The following is a 21392-nucleotide window of genomic DNA, read 5'->3' as shown; positions in this document are numbered from 1 at the left end:
TGTTGTTCAACTTAACATTGATTTGTTTTAGTATAAAAGGTAGCAGACACTGTTTGATTTGCATTATTTCATAGTCGTTGTCTGATTTGAATTTTGAGTATTTGAACAAATGTTAAGTTATAAGATGAGTTTAACAATTTATTTTTGACTTTATTGTGATATTTGATTTGATTGTGACTTGCGAATTGAGGTAAATGTTTTGTTAGCGTGATTTTTATTTGTTTGTGTTTATATCTGTAACTATTCTCTTTTTGTTTTTTAATAAAGATCTGATGAGGTTGGATATTTACCAACGAAACACACGTGTGTAACCACCTGAGATGATTGTTTGATTATTTTTTTACAACGGGTTGGCTCTAAAATTGGATTAAAGAATTTTTTGCAAAATGTGAACTTATTTAAATAATAAAATAATCATAACGATTGCAAGAAAGGGCGAACGGATGGGAATAAGGTTCTCTCCTAGCAGAGATGTTTAGGAGGAACATCTCAAGGAGATGTCAGTCGAGCGACTGTACTGATAGTCTCTAGCATTCTCATGAAAACAGCTATGGTATTAAGTGAAGTTCCCTTCGTGGAGAGAGCACGCATTGACTATAGACAGCATACGCTCCCCTCCGCGCACCGTGGTGGCATAGAGAGAGAGAGAGAGAGAGAGAGAGAGAGAGAGCGCACGCATCCTCAAGTTAGAACTATAGACAGCATGCGCTTCCCCCTCCTCCGCACGCTCGGGCCCTATACCAAATGTATGCGCGTGTAGCTAATATACACAATAGGCATCCTCTAAGGTATACTCGTATGTAGCATTGGATCTAGTGGTAGAGCGCTAGCCTGCCAACCCAGAGGACACCGGTTCGATTCTCCGGTTTGTCTTCATTTTTTTCAATCGTCGCGATTTTCTATTCGTTTCATTTTCAATGTAGCAAGTAAATTGTCAATAATACATTTATAACTTTTTAAAAAATACATTTAAATTAAATTAGACAGAAAGTACTAGGTATAGGGTCCCTAGGGACTAGGAGTCCTAGAAACCTTCCTCAAAAAATTATAAACAATTATTAACATTAATAATAATTAACACGGAAGGGTTAGGTCAGGGAACCAAGGGGTCAAACCAGGGACCCCCCACGAATATTGTTAATAATAATTGTTAACAATAACAATTATTATTAACATGAAAGGGGGGGACCAAAGAGTTACGGACCCCCCGCAGGTGTGCTGGAACATACGTATAATAGGATAATAAAGTAAACCTATTAATCCAATGACTATTAATTTTAAACCCGAATGTTTATTCTATCTTGAAATACAAATGTTGTTTAATATAAAAAAAAGTATTAAAATTTCACATTAAAACTGCTCAAGTTATATTGATAAAATGTAAGTGATTTAAAAAAATGATATATTATTAAGTATCCAGATTTTACATATAAGAGCACAGATATTTACTATAAGAAACATTTTTCTATAAAGTTTTATATGAGTAACTGTTAGACGTATCTTTCTTTTAATAACTACATCAAAGTTTAATTGATTCTTAGTAATACTTTCCACTGACAATAGACAAAAACAAAAATTATAACAATTACCTGGAATACAATCCTTTACCAACAAAAATGCAATCTCCTGAAAGTAGTTGGCAGCTGGATAGATTTCAATCACATTGGCAAGCCCTCTCAAGTCAAAGTTTATATTTATTAATGTTATGTCTGTAAAAAAACAAAAAATTTATCACTGTACCTTAAACAAGGTATCGCATACAACTTTTTATCTTCTCATCATAATTAAAAAATTAATTATCAAATTTGTAATTGTTAAAATTAACCTAAAAATAATAATTTTGATATTCTACGTAAATTTATAAATGATTGATAATTATCACATTTTATATACATTGCTGCTCACATAAATTTGGCTACCCCATCCAAAATCTGTCAAACTTTGAAGTTTTGTACCTCTATAAGGAATCAACCGATCTAAAAAATTCAAAGTACGTTTTGAAGCTTGTACCAAGCCCTTCAATATATGATGAAAATATTTAAAAAAATAATGTTTAATTAAATTTTTATAAACAAATGAAAAAAAAAATTTTTTAATTTTTTTCGTCCATTTTCAAATTAGCATAACTTAGTTAAAAATAATCGGATTAAAAAAAAACAAAATGGAGGTTAAAGCTATGGTACTCCTCTTTAAAATGCGCTATGCAGAATTTCGGTTCATTTATTTTTTAGGGAATTTTTTAATTTTATGTAAAGAAAATCACATTTTGTTCAACAGTTCATAACTCAAAAACTATGAGTCAAACTAAAAAAATCATAAGAGAAAAAATTATGCGATTTTACTCAATGAATACGAATTCAACGTAAAATATTCAAATTAGAAAAAAAATTTTTTTTTTACCAGGGAAAAGAGATTTTTATTTATAATTATTTATTAAAGTTTTAGTGAAATATTATATAATGAGTTATACGACTTGTATACGTAGTATTGATTAAAATAAATAATGGATATTTTTTACAATCGGTATACAATCTACTTTATAATGGTATCGTACCTATGATAATAGTAGTTCGTATATAATGAATGCACGCATATATATACCTTGATATAAAAGTAAAGACTATAAGTTTTGCGGGATTTCTGCGCCGCAATACACTGCTATGTATATGCGAAACAGTGTCTTGTGTTTACAAAAATTTTTCGTGACCATGGTTCAAAGAGAGTTATAAGTTTAATCGATGATTTACTTAGTTGTCTACGGATCTCGATCGATCGATAACCATGGCCAAGCACTTGACAGAGCAAGTTCATTTGCAAATAATTATTTTGTATAAAACTGGATACAGTAGACGAAAAATAGCAAATGAACTGCAAATCGCTAAAGGCACTGTAGATTACAACATAAAGAATTTTTTGACTGAACAAAACATCGCTACAAAACCAAAGAAAAAGAAAAGAAAAACTACAGCAAAAGAAGATGACTACATAGCGCTTTTGAGTATTCGAAACTGACGTCTCACAGCTCCAGAAATCACGGCTCAAGTTAATGAACATCTTGACACACCAATAAGTGTATCTACTATTAAAAGAAGACTTGTTGAAAAAGATTTACACGGCCGAATTGCAAAGAAAAAACCATTATTAAAAAAAGTAAACAAAAAGAAGAGATTGGAATGGGCTAAAAAATATCGGCTTTGGAATTTAAGTGACTGGATACGTGTGTTATGGAGTGACGAATCTAAATTCGAAGTTTTTGATTCTAAACGTCGGGCGTATATTCGAAGGCAAAACAACGAAAAATATTTGGAAAGTTGTCTAATTCCATCGGTGAAGCACGGCGGTGGGCCAGTAATGGTATGGGGATGCTTCGGAAATTCAAAAGTCGGTGATTTAAAAAAGTAGATGGAATTTTGATAAAGGAGAAGTACAAAAAAATTTTACAATATAATGTGGTTCCGTCTGGTACACGACTCATCGGTCCATCCTTTATTTTTCAACAAGATAATGATCCAAAGCATACAGCGAAAATATGTAAAAATTACTTAGCAAATCTTGAGAAAAAAAATACATTACAAGTTATGGAATGGCCACCACAGTCACCGGATCTGAATCCTATAGAATTGTTATGGGAAGAACTTGATCGAAAAGTACGTAAATCATGTCCAACTTCAGCTGCTCATTTGTGGGAAATTCTACAAGATGAATGGGAGAAAATAGCAACAGAAACACTAGACAAATTGTTAGAGAGAATGCCACGGTTGTGCCAAGCGGTAATCAAAAGCAAAGGTGGATTCTTTGACGAAAAAAAAGTTTAAATTTGTTTACTTTGTGATATGTTTATTTAGTTGAATAAAGAAGACCAAAGAAGTTATTTTTTGTGTGACAAATAATTGATAGTTTTGATTGTTGTAATTGATCATAATTTATAAAATAAAGTTAATGACTTAAAAATGATTTATTATGTCAATAAGTGAATTTTTGTAGTATGTTTATTATTATTGTTAATGTATTTAATGCTAACGTACTTATGTTTTTTGGTTGTATGAAGCTATTTATAATATGAAATTGATGGCTTGAAGTTTGTTATTATTTTAATAAATCTTCGACGTATTTCATTTTATTTGAATAGTTGTATTTATTTTTTAGTTAATACTTATGTTTATCTGCAACTATGTATTACCATAGCTTTAACCTCCATTTTGTTTTTTTTAATCCAATTATTTTTAACAAAGTTATGCCAATTTGAAAATGGACGAAAAAAATTGAAAATTTTTTTTTTCATTTGTTTATAAAAAGTTAATTAAACATTATTTTTTGAAATATTTTCATTATATATTGAAGGGCTTGGTACAAGCTTCAAAAGGTACTTTGAATTTTTTAGATCGGTTGGTTCCTTATAGAGGTACAAAACTTCAAAGCTTGACAGATTTTTGATGGAGTGGCCAAATTTATGTGAGCGGCAGTGTACTCGTATTTATTATATTTCGAAACAAAATCACCAAAATATTTATCATTTGTAAATATTAAACTAACATGATAGAATTGTAAATTAATGCTGGTTGATTATTAAATTTGTAAATAATGTAATAAAAAATAATGTTATATATGCGAACCAAGAAGGTCAAATTATACAATTTAATAGATTTTTAACAAGAGAAAATATATTCTATACAATGAAAATCTATTTTACATAGTTATGAAAATATCTTACCAGAAAAAGTCAGAAAGACATGATTTGCCGTCTCTAGCCTTTGTCTTCTGAAATATCACTAATCCGAATGATTCTCTTAGGGCCGTTACAAAACGATTCTGACACCACCGAAAAGATACGTCTTTCTGAAGTCACTTTTGTAGGATTATCTATCAACCTTACAGTCAGTGAATAATGCACGCTACCGCTCAGCACCAAAAATTTATTTATTTTAACGAATTATTTTATACACGAACAAGTGACAATAACGAAACTCATTGTGCAAATGAGAAACAATATAATGAAATAGTGAGTTTATCAAATGTTAATAAAATCTAATCTGGGTGCCCCGCTTTTACGAGTAAAGACAGCTTTCAGTAGGAACGTGAATGTATTTGTACTAACCCCGCATAGAAAAATATTTTGATTTTCAAGTAATTATTGAACCCTCGAAATTACCATTATTATCTAATCATCAATTATTGTGTAGATAGGTGAAACAGATATCAAGATTTAAAAGTAAGTAAAAATATCATCTTAACTACTTGTATATACCTACGAATGAATTATGCCATGAAAGACCCCATTTATACTTATATTATATATTTTGTTATTGTTATAATTATGATGTGATAATTAAAATTTCTTACAATTTTTATTACTCTATTTTAATGCAATTGTATAAATGGTGAAAATAAAATTTATCGTTCTAATTACCATTTATATTAATTATTCACTTTCATATAAATTTCATGGTTTCATTTCCAGATTGCTACATAATGGCTTATAATTTGGGTCGGTTTGATCATGCTATTAGAACGCCTAGACAAACTAGACACAATCGACGAAGAAGGAGACAAATGGATACATCGGAATCAGATTCCAGTGTTGAAAACCAAAACTGGCAGGATAAATATCCAGTAAGTGTCAAGATTTTACACATGCACAGCTATATGTATACTACAAGAAACATTTTTTAATAGTTTTATTTTTATTTTAGCAAATATCTGCTCTTATTCATGCAGTAGAAAATCAGTCTGACAATAATTTAAATACATCAGAATTATCAGACAATAATGACCGTGTCCATTTTCAATATCCAATACCGGATCCTGTAGTAATTATCAATCAGTTAGTTAATCAACAGTAGTGTAAACTATAGTTTGTAAATTAATTACAGTATTTATTTTGCAGGAACCTAATTTGTCACCTGATGTTGCCATGAATCCAATGACGAGCAGTGAATCAAGTTTGGGATCTGATGATCAGTTCAATATAAGGGTAAACATTTAAAAAAATTATTCAGTTTTAGTCCAGTAGTGCAAAAAAAGTAAATTCTCTAAAACAATTTAACACTCGTGGCTTTAATAACGATTTTGACATGTTCATTTGTAATTTAGCATGTATAGTGTTACGTCTCGTGCATCAACTACGAATAGCTAATGAATGAGACGTTCCAATATGTTGACTAGTGGTCGGATATGTCTCACTTATAATAAATATATGTAGAAATGTATGTCTGATGATTGTACTACCTTGATAATTGTAGCTTTTAATTGTGGATAAAATGTAGCAGGCTCTAACTGCTTGTTGGATTGTATGAGTGTAGCAGGCTCTAACTGCTTGTTGGATTGTATGAGTGTAGCAGGCTCTAACTGCTTGTTGAATTGAATAGGATAGGTTGTTGAATAATACTTGCACGATATTACTTTGTAACAGTCGTGAGTTTATTAAGTAAAATGATCACCAATTGTCGGACCAGTGTGTACGGAGTTGAGTCTTACAGGTACTTATTGACTGACTGACTACTGATCAACTGACTCGTAATGATGTTCATTGCTTTTTATATGTTAATTTTCAGGTCAGTATTGAATTGTGACATTTTGTTTTTTGCTGAATATACATTCTTGTGCTCGGTGGCTTTATTTCGGAGTGCTATTTGTTTTGCGTTTTGTCAGCTTTCTGCTGACGTGTGAATATTTTAGCAGTTTTGAATTTCCTGAATATGCATTTGTTACAAAAGAGGATGTGTCGCAAGGTGTAACAACTTTATTTCGGAGTGTCATTTACCTCGCGTTTCGTCAGCTTTCTGCTGACGTGCGAATAGTTTTAGAAGCTTTGAATTTCACGAGTGTGCAGTTGTTACAAAAAGGATGCGTCGTAAGACGCAACAATAGTATCAAATAATTTTAATACGTATTATAATTAATATTAATCAGTATTAATCATATGACATTTTACAGTTAAACATATCAATGAGCAGTACTGTTTATTTTATTAATTTTACCAAGTGTTAGAGTATAAGATCAAGACTGTTTGTCGAAGTTTCTAGTGACAATATGTTTAGGATTAGTGTAGTATTTAAGAAGCCATTTATTAAAACCTATTATGCTTGCAATATCAATTTTGCATAGTTCTTGTTAGTAATTGTTGCAAGATATTGAAATATGTTCCATTTGAATTTTATTGCGTTCCTTATCCAGATATGGATCATTTAGCTCACTCTTTGGCCCCATGATAAGCTGTCGCTATCCATTCAAGACTAGATTTATCAATCGAAAAATCATAAAATTAATTAATGTGTCACTGCATGGTTGCTTGTTGCCTTCTAAGTCACAGATAATCCATTATCCATTTTCTTTTTTATTGTTTTCTTCTCTCTAAGCTACTAATACTCATTGAGAGTCCTGGTGTTAGTTTATAATGAGTACATGATATAAATTCATCTATTTTCTTGCAAAATTTTTACACATTACCCAAAATTGTTAAGAATATTTCTGCCACATATAGCTATCTGAGGCTACATAAAAGAATTATGATTATGGCAGACTATTATCATACATATTTTATAGTATTATTTATAGCTTATTTACTATTCATAGTATATTTCCTACTTTTAAATTCAATTTCATTAAAAATATTTGCATAAATCCATCCCTGATGAAAAAAATGACGTTATTAATTACGTTATTAAAAAACATAAGTAAAAAAATTCTAAGTTCCTTCAAATTAAGTTGGTTAATGACCCATTCTGAGGCACTTAGACTCCTTTTATAGAATAATACAAAATCATTAAATATCATAATTTTAGTCATATTTCTTTATTCATGATATTTATTTACTTAATTGATTAAGAGAATCATATACATACATCAAAGCGCATAATGTTATTACTTCTCACATAATGGCCGCGAATTGACAAGAATTACTCAAATGCGACTGTCTCTTTTCGGTCAACGCCTAAGCGCTTTACCACAGATGCGAGACTCAAACGAAAGCAGGGCGGCAACTATATAAAATACCTAGTGAATAAGTAATAATTAAATAATTTACCTGCAGTTTAACTTGTCCAGAAACTCGTACCTTAGAACCCAGAGATGGACGTGGATTAGGTATAACTCTCAAATAAGTTATTATAGAAATAGATTTATAATATTTATTGATCGAATTACAGAAGGTGCGTAGTGTCACAGAGTAGAATACAGCGTCCCTGTTACAATTGTTTTGCGTTCTCTTTTATAGCACAAAATACATAAAAACTAATCGATAAAGGGTTAATCCCAGAAGGGGTAAGTGCGAAACTGAGATTAAAGTCAGCTATTAAATGACTACTGCTTTTATTTACGGGAACTCCCCTTCCATAAAAAAATTCAAATTTTACCGCCATAAAATAGTCTGACTCGTCCTCAACGTAACACGCCCGCCCCTGAAGACCAGCGAGGCAGGGCGCTCGCAAGTTGCACCTGCCAATTTGAAATTGCGTACATCAAGATAATATACTTATACTTTGCACATAATGAGTTACAATATGCACTACGTACTAAACACCCAGTAATTTTACACATATATATGTTTGAATGAGAAACTTCGAAGCACTATAAAGTCTCTAATTTTCAAAAGGCAAGAAACCACCACTCCACACTACATTTAATCTTCTTAGAAATATTTCTTCTCCTATGGTGCCAGGTTTTTTCTCCGGGTTTAAGGGCATTCTGATGGGCGGTTGACCAGTACTCCCAACAGATGAGGAAGATATTCTTCGGTCCATGGGTTAAATATTTCAAAATACACAGCTTACAAAAACGCCACACAGGTAGAGGTCGAGAGCACTGTACACAGTTATCAAAAGTTAATAAGTCCGCAAAACCCACACCTCCATAAGGCAGATGTACAAATTCGGCGTATGTTCTTCCGCGTTCGATCCATTCTCCAAGAAAATATGCTACAAGATAATCTATCCATACCTGCATATCTTCTCTCGTACATTCATCCGGTGGTCGAGGAACATACTCTACATACTGCAACTGGTCGTTTTCGTATCTTAACTACAACCTTTTCATGATGATTTGAAGTTGCCTATTCGTGATATCTACTAGCGGTAGGATTAGGTCGTATCCCATCATACGAGCGCAATCCTCCGATACCTTTCGGTAGTCTTCTCAGCTGTCATAGCAAATCTGCCCTAAGACTTGGGCCTGATTTGTTGGGTTACCCGCTCTGGATGGACGTCCCATTTTCATTGCTTCGCCGTTTAACCACAAGATGATTCCTCGTCGATACATTTCCGGTAAAACCGCGTTGTCGTATGGTTCCGGACTGTTGAATAAGTTTAAGGGATCACTTATCACTCCTTCTTCTGTGATCACAAATCCGTGGTTTTCTCCATAAACTTCTTCCAACTTTTACAAGACCCTACTCACGAACATGTTATACAATTACTTACAGAGACACAGACACAAAACTAGTTGACACTATGCTGTCTTACGGGCAACTAAGTCCCTTTTATTTTACTCTACCTTTCAAATCGGGAACTTAATCATTAATCTAGCTATAAAATTCTAATTTTGTTTCTTTCCTACTGCTAGATACCACTTAATTTATTCGAATACCAGGTGTCGAATTTAGTGTATTATATATCAACTGTATTTGGAGGAGTCTTGCCAGGAAATTGCAGTATAAATTCACTCTAATAATAATTTATTTATTTATTTCTATTTGTACATAAAATTAGCCCCCTAAAAAAAAAAATTTATTCACTAAGATTTAGCCAATAGTTACTGTTTTCTGAAAATAACTGATCTACTTACCTACTCCACGCCTGAATTAATTCACTACCTCCTTGATGGAATCGGCACCTTTCGTCATCATTTTCTAACGACTTCCGATGTTCGGCAAAGGGGCACTCCAAAATTTGCATCAATACGTCCTCACACTGTTTGCTTAAATGCAAACATTTAACTTAACGTAAATTAAGTTAACGTGCAGTAACGACAATTACGTACTGCTAATAATGGTACTTGACACCCTGCACAATATCCAAACGTAAGTCGGTTATCTGTATTAAGACTACCATAATTTATCTTAAACAGATGCTGAATGAAGATATCAGCACTCACGGTTTGAAATAGTAAATTTTGGCTCCTGAATAAACTATCCTTTGTTACTGTAAGATATTCCGGATATTGAAATATCTCATTATTGTTTCTTAATGTAAAACGTTTGCCTCTGGCTTGCTATTGTGTCACTGTGAGTCCTGGTATTACTGGACCTAGCAGTGAGTATCCCATCTTCGTTACACTTTCCTTGCATATTTCTTGAAATTTTGATGAGTTATTATATATTATTTCTCCGATTAATTAATACGTGTACGTTGGCTGTAAGATCCGCACTTTGTATCCGTATTCACTTGCTGTTTTGTTCAACCAGCGGCAAGCTCCCCAGCGATAACTATGGAACGGTTCGGGTATCCAACAGTAGTTTTCACTCGTTTCGAACAGTCCTAGAGGGTTTCGTTGCATAACACCTTTCTCGTTAAAGAGAAAACCGTGGCAAAATCTTCTTTCACTTATGAGTTTGATGGAAACACACTGAGCGTACATTTTTCACTGGATTATATTAATTGCTTGATCTGTTTTCTATAGACTAACTAATTTTCTCTTACTCCATTCGTTTTAATAGTGATTTTTTCTAATTCCCTACCTCTTTCTTTCTACTTTTATGTTCCTGGATGATTACCATTTTACAATTTATGACCTACTCTAGTCACACTAGGAAAGCTTTATTACCCACACCTGGCCTAATAGCGTTCCCCGCAAAGCTAAATATTTCATATGAATACTAAAACTGCAACTGGCTGTTTGACTCCCTCAATAACAGGTATACTTATTTATTCTTTGATGTTTATTGATTCTGAGCTTTCGATTCCTATTTGTTCAGACGATTCTTCCTTTAGTTCTTCATCCTGGGTTGATTCTAATAGAGTTGGTAACATATTTTCATAGTCATGAACCTTTTTAGGAGGTATGCGGGGTATCTCGTAAAACGGTGGTCCCGTAAAATCGTATCTAAACCCGATATCTAATTTCGACATTGGTATATATGTTTCGCTTACTGTAGTGCCTCTTATACTTTGTTTTTTGTTGACATAGTGATATACTATAAACATAATTAGAGAGCTTATAATTAAACATAAAATTGCAATGCTGATACAAATAAGGTTCCAAGTTGACAAGTTAGTTGTTTTTGATTCTACTTTTGTTGTTGGGGTATTGATCGGTTTTATCTCAATTTTAGTTGTACTGTGTAACCGCTGGTCTATATTTAAAAGAGTCATTCGAAAAGGCGGAATAATTAGATTTGTTATTATTTTATTGCCGGTCGCACCTCTATATATTTTTCCATCGTCCCATATGTCACAAGACCTTGGGAGTTCAATTATACCAAAAGAAAGCTTCGGAATAGATATCAATTTGTTAGTGCATTTAATTTTTAATGAATCATATTCTCTGGTTGAGAATAACCAGAGATGACTGCTAGCAGTTTTGATTAGGAAATAATCTTCGTCTTGACTTAATTTAACATTACATTTATATAAAGTTTTGATTTTTGGCTTTATTAGCATGTTGAACTCACAAGATGCTTTGGTATTTTCTATTAATTCTACACTACATATTCTATAATATTTTACGATGTTACATAATTCAAAGGTCGTTTCACTCATAAAGAAATATGAATTATTAGTTTCTGATACAACAATGTAATCATTCCGCGGTTCAATGTATGCAGCGATTGACTTGTTTATCTCAGATTGTTGAAAAACTGGAAAAGACATCATTTTGTACACGACAAACTGTTCGGCATCTATGACCGGTAGTATTATTTCTACAATTAGTATTTTCTTATACATCATAAAATGTTACTGTGCTATGTCAGTAATATTTGCTGTATTAATATTATTAGGTTTAACAATAGATTTTAAAAGTGATGTCTTTTCAATTTCATGTGCATAGCTAATAAATATTTATTATATTTAAACATTTCAACCATTAATAACATAATTTCTTTGCTTTCATGTTGTAGTTCTTTAATGAGTGAAAGTGTTTTGTGGAAATTAGTGGCCTGATTTTTGTCTGTTATGTTCGAGTTCTGTTTTAACAGTTGCACGCATCTTTTAATATAGTCACTTTTCGAGTTTACTGATTTAATTTGTTCATGCAGGCCATTATCAAAGAAATAAGTGTTCGGTTCAGCGCCCACAATATAAGATAGATCGTTTATACGCATGTTAGTTACTCTTTCTATAACTTTTTTTGTATTACTCAATACGTAACTGTTTTGAAAAGATAAAGATTTTCCTCCCCCCTTAATTTTGTCAACATGCAAAGTGTTGACAAGATGATTCAGGGAATCGTCAACATGATTAATATCCCGCAGATCAACCATAACATGCTTTATAATCGAACTTGCTTCTATGTTGGATACATTATCTTCTATAAAGATGTTATTTAAAGTAGTTACTTGATTAGTAAGTACCTCGTTCCAAATGAAAATGTGTTGCATGTCAATGGTTGTTAGTAAACTCCAATTTTCACACGTAAAGGCTATACGTTCAATTTTATGAAACGCAATCCCTGCACTGTCTTCAATCAGATGTACGACGGAGTTTTCTTCTCGTCCCCTAACTGCCATAAATCCGAGAAGAAAATACAGGCAGATTGCTGCTTTTTTCATCTTATTTGTTTTTTTTGTGTGTTCTGCAAACTGCAATTCGATATAGGTTACAATTATTATTCGATAAATTATATATATATTTTTTTTTTATACAAGCTTATAGGACCATTAACGTCAAATACACTATTGTTAATCCATGCTTGGGTTAGGTTGTGTATTATCGCTATTACAATTTTTTTTAAATACCCTTTTACAATTTTTATCTAATGAATCAAATACATTATGTGATTAAAAAAAAGATCTTTGAATGTTTTGATATTGATTAGCTGCTAAATCTGTTGCGTTTGAAATATTTTCTAATTCATTTAGATTGTTGCTAATTTGTTCAGCGTGTGCAACTGCCTGCTGTAATGAATTATAAAATTTGTATTGACACATATATCTTTTTATGCCTTTGTTTAGGTATTCAACAAAACACATCGTTGCTAATTGTTCTCTTTCTTCCATAGTGTCTGTTACTTCACCTAACTATAATTGAGCTAAATGGCCTGCAATCTTGTATGATTTTAATAAGTTTATGGCTCTTTTTCTAAATTTATGAGTTGATTCGTTATTTCTTTGAGCCATACATATTAATTTTGTCTTCATACAAATTAGATTTTCTAGTACTTCGATTTTTTCTGAATCACTCATGATGACAAATCTAATTTTAATACCAATTTTTTTAATTCGTCCCTATCTGAAGGAGCTCGTTTATTCCTTGGAGGAATTGACCGAATGCAAGGCTCTTGTAATACGGAATACAGTCTAGTATCTATTAATCTGTTTTCTACCTGTTGTGTGTTGGGTTTAAAGGTACATTCGATTACTTTCGCTTTCAATGCTAGTGCGCCCGAGGAACTTGGAGTAGATAGGGAATTTGGAGGGGCGTTTATATAAGTGGTTTTGACCACTGTTCCTCGCTCGATTTTATTTTGATTCTTATCTTGTTCCCGTTCTTCAGCAGGAGTTCTAGCTAAATGGACAAGTAAATTTGTAAGTGAATTCCAGACTGATATTTTGATTTTTATCTTCTAAAATGAAAGTTGCTGACTTACTATTCAAGTTTAGCAATACCAGTCTTTTCGTTACTTCTAATTTCTTTGTATTCTTACTTAAGCTCGGCGCTCTGTTTGGCTGGTTGTTTCCCCGGTCGCGCCTTCCACCTGGAAACCACCGGCATTTCCCTGTTGTTTCTTTTGTTCGTTAAAAATTCTTTTGTTACATCTTATTTTCCAGTGACCTTTAATACCGCAATAATTACAAATAGTCGGATCTCTGTTTGGATTTCCTGGTCGGCGATTATCAGAATTAAAATTTCCCTGGTATTGATTTTTTGGTGCAGAGTTCTGATTTGCTTGGGGTGGAGCTACTTGCTGGTTCATTCTTTCTCTATTGGCTGAATTTTGACTATTCATTTGCTTTTGGCCTTCGTTACTATTGAATCTTTCATTTCTAAATGTTGTACTGCCATTATTACGGTAAAAACACGTATCTGCTAAATGATTTGACAATTTACAAATTTGACATACTTTCGAGTTATCGGTTTTTACCACTTTTACACTTTTAATGTTTGCTTATTCTTTTTTTGCTTCTGCAAGTACTTTTACTGTCTGGTTGCGATTGTTGGGTTCCTGTATTGCGAAATCGCGTTCAATCTCTACTGCTTTTGCTGTTGCTTCTTCAAGATTTTTTGCCTGTCCCATTCGCGCTTTAATCACCCAGTATAGGCGCGGATGAAAAACTTGATTTTATCCTTTTCTAATTGATTTAAGAATACGACATTATACCTTTTCTGAGGCTTTTTGCTTGAGCATAGCCAGCTCACCAGATAATTGGTTGAAAGTTTTATCTGATACGAAAAGGTGATCTAAATACATTTCAATCTCGCTGATTGTCTCAAAATGTTTTCTACGCATACTTTTTTACGAGGGTGGTCCGATAAGTACTTAGCTTCACCGCTCTATGGCGCCACTCTCGCAAAAGAAATATTCTATCACGTAGTACAACCTTCTCGATGGTTACTGTCAAGATTTTAGCCGGATCGGAGTTGTAGTTTATTTTTGAGAGCGTGTGAAAGCAAGTGTGTCCGTTGATTTTTGAAAAATGGAAAAAGAGCAGTATCGATCGGTTATTCGATTCTTGTTTTTGGAAGGGAAATTGCGCAGCGAAATCAAAAAGCGCTTGGATGTTGTGTACGGTGACTCTTCTCCTTCGATGGCGACCGTCATAAATTGGTTTAACGAGTTTCAACGTGGTCGCACGTCGATTTTTGAAAAGCCACGTCCAGGTGCTCCGAAAACGGCTATCACGGAGGATAACGTGACAAAAATTCACGATCTCGTATTGGCAGATCGACGATTGAAGGTGCGTGAGATAGCTAAGATTGTAGGCATCTCAAAAGACCGCGTGGGTCATGTCCTACATGAAATTTTGAGCATGAGAAAGCTATCGGCGCGATGGGTGCCGCGTTTGCTCACTCCGGACAACAAGCGCAACCGTGAGACAACTTCAGAGCAATGTCTGACGCTGTTTAAGCGCAATCCGCAGGAGTTTCTGCGTCGTTTTATGACAGTCGACGAAATATGGATCCACTGGTATACACCAGAGACCAAGGAACAGTCGGAACAGTGGACTTTACCCGGTGAAAGTGCTCCGAAGAAGGCTAAGACTGCCCCAACCCAACCCAACCCAACCTAACCCATCGGCCGGAAAGGTGATGGCCACCGTTTTCTGGGATTCACAAGATGTGATCTACATCGACTACCTGGAGAGGGGCAAAACGGTCACAGGGCTGTACTATGCCGAATTATTGGGCCGATTCGACATCGAATTGCAGAAAAACGGCCCCATTTGGCGAAGAAAAAAAAACTATGGCCAAATTGGTAGAATTAGGCTACGAACTGCTGCCCCATCCACCGTATTCTCCAATTCTCCAAATTTAGCCCCGTGCGACTTCTTTTTGTTTCCAAACTTGAAAAAGTCACTCGCCGGGCAGAAATTTGAGTGGAATGAGGAGGTAATCGCTGCTACGGAAGCTTACTTTTCAGACCTCGAGGAAACGTATTATTCAGACGGGTTAAAGAAGTTGGATCATCGCTGGGCCAAGTGTATCGAACTAAAAGGAGACTATGTTGAAAAATAAAACCCCACTTTTCCAAAATTTTTGTTTTTCTTTTGTAGGCTAAGTACTTATCGGACCACCCTCCTATAGAACAGCTCGCGCTATAAGAAACTTGGGCCGAATTATATTCTATCCAAGAAAGACTTTAGCCCTGCTTATGGGACAATTCGCACCATAAGAAACTAGGACATAGTCTGATTTTCCTTCAAATATTATACATATTTATTATATATTTGATTTATCAATTTGTTATTATTAGTGAAGTCTATTTGATCTATCTATTTATTTTTTCAACAAGTAGAGTAACTTTATTAGAAGCAAATTCTTACTCATTAGCTGGATACGAGAGTTCGAATTATTATTTATAAGTGATACGAACATCACAGACTCGTATTCCGTTATTTCCCCTTTTGATTCAATTATTGGCTCAAATTTATTTTCAAATTGTACTAGTTTGTCAGTACGATTTACTGCGACTAAAATTTCTTTTGGACTTATATTACGTTTTGTTAATTCTTCTACAATGAGTAGTAAAAGTGGATCTCGACATGAATTCCTTATTAATTGTTCGTTTATATAATGTTCTAAAATTTTTATTAATTTTTCTAGTTGTTGTTGTTTTTTGCCCTCTAACTCGAAATCTAAATCTTGACGAGCATGCAGAAATTTTATACATTCTAGTAATGTTGGTTCTCTACTAGTTATAAAATTCGGATTTACTTTTCCTATGCAGTTTCTTAATATTAATAGTGCTTCCTCATTTCGTTTGTCTTTCAAATCGGCTCCCGTAGCCATGTTTGTAAAAAAAAATTTACTTTTGCCTAATCCTGCTTTTCGTTAAAAAAATTTACCCGGAGGAGTCCCCAATTATTACGTCTCACGTAACGGCCGCGAATTGACAAGAATTACTCAGACGCGACTGTCTCTTTTCGGTCAACGCGTAAGCGTTTTACCACGGGTGCGAGACTCAAACGAAAGCAGGGCGGTAACGTATCTAAAATACCTAGTGAATAAGTAATAATTAAATAATTTACCTGCAGTTTAACTGGTCCAGAAACTCGTACCTCAGAACCCAAAGATGGACGTGGATTAGGTATAACTCTCAAATAAGAGTCCCTGTTACAATTGTTTTGCGTTCTCTTTTATAGCACAAAATACATAAAAACTAATCGATAGAGGGTTAATCCCAGAAGGGGTAAGTGCGAAACTGAGATTAAAGTCAGCTATGAAATGACTACTGCTTTTATTTACGGGAACTCCCCTTCCATAAAAAAATTCAAATTTTATCGCCATAAAATAGTTTGACTCGTCCTCAACGTAACAATGTACAATAAATGGGCATCATACCGCAACAGTCATCAATAGCAAAGTAGTATAAAATAAAAGACTAGTGGGATGAAGGACGTGGGTTCAAGCCTCCGCGAGATCGTTTCTTTTTATTTTTTTATATTTATTTTTAAAGCCTATTGCATCAGTTGGATATTATTTGTTTAAATAAGATCTTGGAAACAGTTATTGTTATATAAAAAAATTTTGTAAATCTGAAAAATATTTTTAATGACGTTATTTTAAAGTGGAAAATACCGTTATTGCACAGTGAAAATATAAAGTTACTGTAGATAGAAAATAACGTTATTCTCTGAAAATCTCGTTATTGCTGGTGAAAAAATAACGTTATTTTGTAATATCGTTATTAAACCTTCTAATTCCAAACACGTTGAATATCATTATAAATTACGTCATTAATAATGTTATCAATAAAGTCATTTTTTGAGCAGGGCATACACAATCCATTTTTAATAATTTTGCCCCGAAAGGGATTTATGTAATAAACGGTTTTTGATTACAACATTTTACATTATGATTAACATAAAATGCAATAAGTGTGCTTAAAAATATATAGTTTGTTAATTTTCTTTAGCTAAAGCCTGTCCGTCTGTTTGTCTGTCTGTCTGTCTCTCTGTCTGTCTGTCTGCCCTATTGAAAAAATCCAGCTGGAAATCCAGGCTGGATTTCCATATGGATATCCAGGTGGATTTCCAGGTGGATTCATATGGATTCCATATGGATTTCATATGGATTTCCAGGCTAGATTTCCATATGGATTCCAGATGGATTTTTTTGGAAATCCAAGTGGATTTATCAATGTGGATTTGACGTGAAGTACAATTTCAAAAAATGAATAAATAACGTATTGGTTATCAGTGTATAAAATTCTACTAATAGATTCTATGGAGGATGAATTATAAAAAAAACAACAAAAAAAAAGTGTCTTGACCAAGGCTCGAACCTGGGATCTTTATATTATCAGACTTGTCCTTTACCACTTTGCTATCGATGACTGTACGGATGCATTCTCTTTCTTTCCTATATCACGTGCAACTTGAAAGTTGCGAATAAGCCATATTTCTACTCATTGTATTATTCATCTCTGATTATTTGCATGAGTTTCAAATTAAGGACGTCGTCTGGTCCATTTCATATAATGACAGAATTTACTGAAACTCAAAATGATCATAGTTTGAAGTCTTCTGTACTCACACCAGTTTTTTGGGACATATAGTATAGTACTACATAAAGAGAAATATGATGTTTAACATATGCTCTTATGAGACGGCATCGAAATTATGCGTAAAAAAATAAGTGCACTTATGGGGCAGCGTCAAAACTATAAGAAAAAAAGGTAAGCTGCTAACGCCGAGACTGGGATGATGACTTAAGAAAGCCTTCTGAAAATAAGGAAAAAAAAGTAAAAATAATGAGCGTTAGACTCGCAGGGTACTTCGGTTCTCGCAGGCTCTCGTGGTTTACCTGTCAGAGTTGTAGAGCTGTTACAGATTACGGTTTTCTTTCCAAAGGAAAAAAATTATAATAATGAGCCAAAAACTCGCAGTGTATAGGGTTAGAAAAGAAAAACACTAATCCGAAATAACGCTACAACAGAGAGAGGTCAAACTCAAGAGCCAAAATCCAAGTACCCTGAACCCTGCAAGTTTTACGCTACATATTTTTTCTGACGCTCCCGGTGAAAAATAAAATTTTACGCTCGATATTCTTACACGCATTTTCCATTGAGAAAAAAAAATAGAGCCGACGCTACACCTACGCCGGCTATTTCCGGGAGCCGAAACCAAACCACCCTGGACCCGCCGAGTTTTATGCTCCAGACTTTTACACGAGTTTTTCTTTCTTCTTGAACAAATTTTGTTCACTCTGAAGAATTTGATCTCGGCTTTTAATTGTTGATCAAGATCAACAACAAAATTTTAAGAAATTTAGCTCTATTTATTCAAAAATTATTTGCTTTTATAGAAATACCTACAGAAAATATAACGTATACTTACGAAATATTAGGTATAACATAAAAAAAAATATGAGCACCAAACTCGCAGGGTACAGGGTTCTTGGATTTTAGCTCTCGTGGTTTGCATGTCTAAATTACAGCGGTGTTTTAGATTAGTGTTTTTTTTTAAGAAAAAAGTAAAAATCATGAGCGTAAAACTCGCAGGGTACAAGATTTTTGGGTTATGACTGTCGTGGTTTACCTCTCTGAGTCGTTGCGTTGTTTCAAATTAGTGTTTTTTTTTCTACAGGAAAAAATAGAAAATTATGAGCGTAAAACTCGGCGGGTCCAGGTTAGTTTGGTATCGGCTCCCGGAAATAGCCGGCGTAGGTGTAGCGTCGGCTCTATTTTTTTTTTCTTAATGGAAAATGCGTGTAAGAATATCGAGCGTAAAATTTTATATTTCACCGGGAGCGTGAGAAAAAATATGTAGCGTAAAACTTGCAGGGTTCAGGGTACTTGGATTTTGGCTCTCGAGTTTGACCTCTCTTAGTTGTAGCGTTGTTTCAGATTAGTGCTTTTCTTTTCTAACCCTATACCCTGCGAGTTTTAGGCTTATTATTTTAATTTTTTTCTTTTAGAAAGAAAACCGTAATCTGTAACAGCGCTACAACTCAGACAGGTAAACCACGAGAGCCACAACCGAAGTACCCTGCGAGTCTAACGCTCATTATTTTTACTTTTTTTTCCTTATTATAAGAAGGCTCTCTTAAGTCATCATCGCAGTCTCGACGTTAGCAGCTTACATTTTTTTCTTATAGTTTTGACACTGCCCCATAAGTGCACTTATTTTTTTACGTATAATTTCGATGCCGTCTCATAAGAGCACATGTTAAACATCATATTTCTCTTTATGTAGTACTATACTATATGTCCCAAAAAAACTGGTGTGAGTACAGAAGACTTCAAACGATGATCAGTTTGAGTTTCAGTAAATTCTGTCATTATTTGAAATGGACCAGACGACGTCCTTAATTTGAAACTCATGCATATAATCAGAGATGAACAATACAATAAGTAGAAATATGGCTTATTCGCAACTTTCAAGTTGCACGTGATATAGGAAAGAAAACGAATGCATCCCAACAGTCATCGATAGCAAAGTGGTAAAGGACAAGTCTGATAATATAAAGATCCCGGGTTCAAGCCTTAGTCAAGACACTTTTTTTTGTTGTTTTTTTTATAATTCATCCTCCATAGAATCTATTAGTAGAATTTTATACACTGATAACCAATACGTTATTTATTCATTTTTTGAAATTGTACTTCACGTCAAATCCACATTGATAAATCCACTTGGATTTCCAAAAAAATCCATCTGGAATCCATATAGAAATCCAGCCTGGAAATCCATATGAAATCCATATGAATCCACCTGGAAATCTACCTGGATATCCATGTGGAAATCCAGCCTGGATTTCCAGCTGGATTTTTTCAATAGGGTGTCTGTCTGTCTCTCTGTCTCTCTGATTCTCTTTATTTATGGTAAATAATAATAATAGATCATTTCAAATCTAAAGAAACATATTTGAAATATCGAGTCAATTTTGTACATGACATCTTTAGACCAATCAAGTAATAATTGCTATTTCATTTGACGAAACACAATCAATAGAGGCTGCATTCTTCATCACTCTCTTATAGCATGGATAGCGCTATTTTCTAAAAATATTACTTTCTTCAAAAATATAATCATGTTACTTCCTTTTTATAATGACGTTATTCACAGCATAAAATATTTTCAAATTACTTATTTAACGCTGCTAGCCTTTTGTAGTTTAAGGAGCAATTTTGAGACAATTCCATACTTCTTTTAACATACTAGAAAATTCATTCCATTAATAAATATGTAATGTAATTTTTAAGGGTCACCAAAGAGTAAATGTACGTGAACAGCTGCTCAGCGAGCAAGATGATGACGACGCGAGTGATGATGATTTTGTCGAGTATCGACGTATTCTGGAAGGACAAAATCCAAATGCACCGCAAAATCGTTTACATGAAACGCTAAACAATGACGATGTAGTACATGATATCATCAATGCTAGAGTGAATGTATCGAAAGCCGAGATTTTTTTAGCAGTTTCAAAGTTTTCTTTAGTTTATAAATTGCCGCAAACTGCAATAGCAGATATTTTCAAGATGTTAAACATATTTTTCGATACGACAGTTTTACCACAATCGCGTTATCTAATTGATCAAATGTTTAATTTTGAAGATAATGTTGAATATCGTGCGCTGTGCCC

The 21392-nt window shown here is 33.7% G+C and overlaps 1 protein-coding gene across 6 annotated transcripts in view; it reads right to left on the bottom strand.

Annotated features, from left to right (window-relative positions):
* LOC131664074 (potassium voltage-gated channel protein Shaker) overlaps positions 1-21392 on the bottom strand; it is a 1178399-nt gene that overhangs the window by 1018149 nt on the left and 138858 nt on the right. For 4 of the 6 annotated variants that reach the window (XR_009301906.1, XR_009301907.1, XM_058934949.1 and 1 more), the window contains one exon: positions 12503-12730. The exons of 1 other annotated variant lie outside the window; for it this stretch is intronic. Coding sequence is in view for 2 of the 5 variants with exons in the window: in XM_058934949.1 (XP_058790932.1) it covers positions 12503-12700 (198 nt within the window). In the remaining 3 variants the exon portion in view is untranslated. Of the gene's footprint in view, positions 1-1589; positions 1710-12502; positions 12731-21392 lie in introns of all 6 variants that reach the window. One more of the 6 variants, XR_009301908.1, reaches the window with a different exon arrangement.

The sequence above is a fragment of the Phymastichus coffea genome, unplaced genomic scaffold (genome assembly GCF_024137745.1).
Source record: "Phymastichus coffea isolate CEN01 unplaced genomic scaffold, Cenicafe_Pcof_1.1 PCOF00003, whole genome shotgun sequence".
NCBI classification, from domain to species: domain Eukaryota; kingdom Metazoa; phylum Arthropoda; class Insecta; order Hymenoptera; family Eulophidae; genus Phymastichus; species Phymastichus coffea.
Note: the sequence above shows the minus strand (reverse complement) of the source record. Positions and strands in the feature narration are given on the sequence as shown.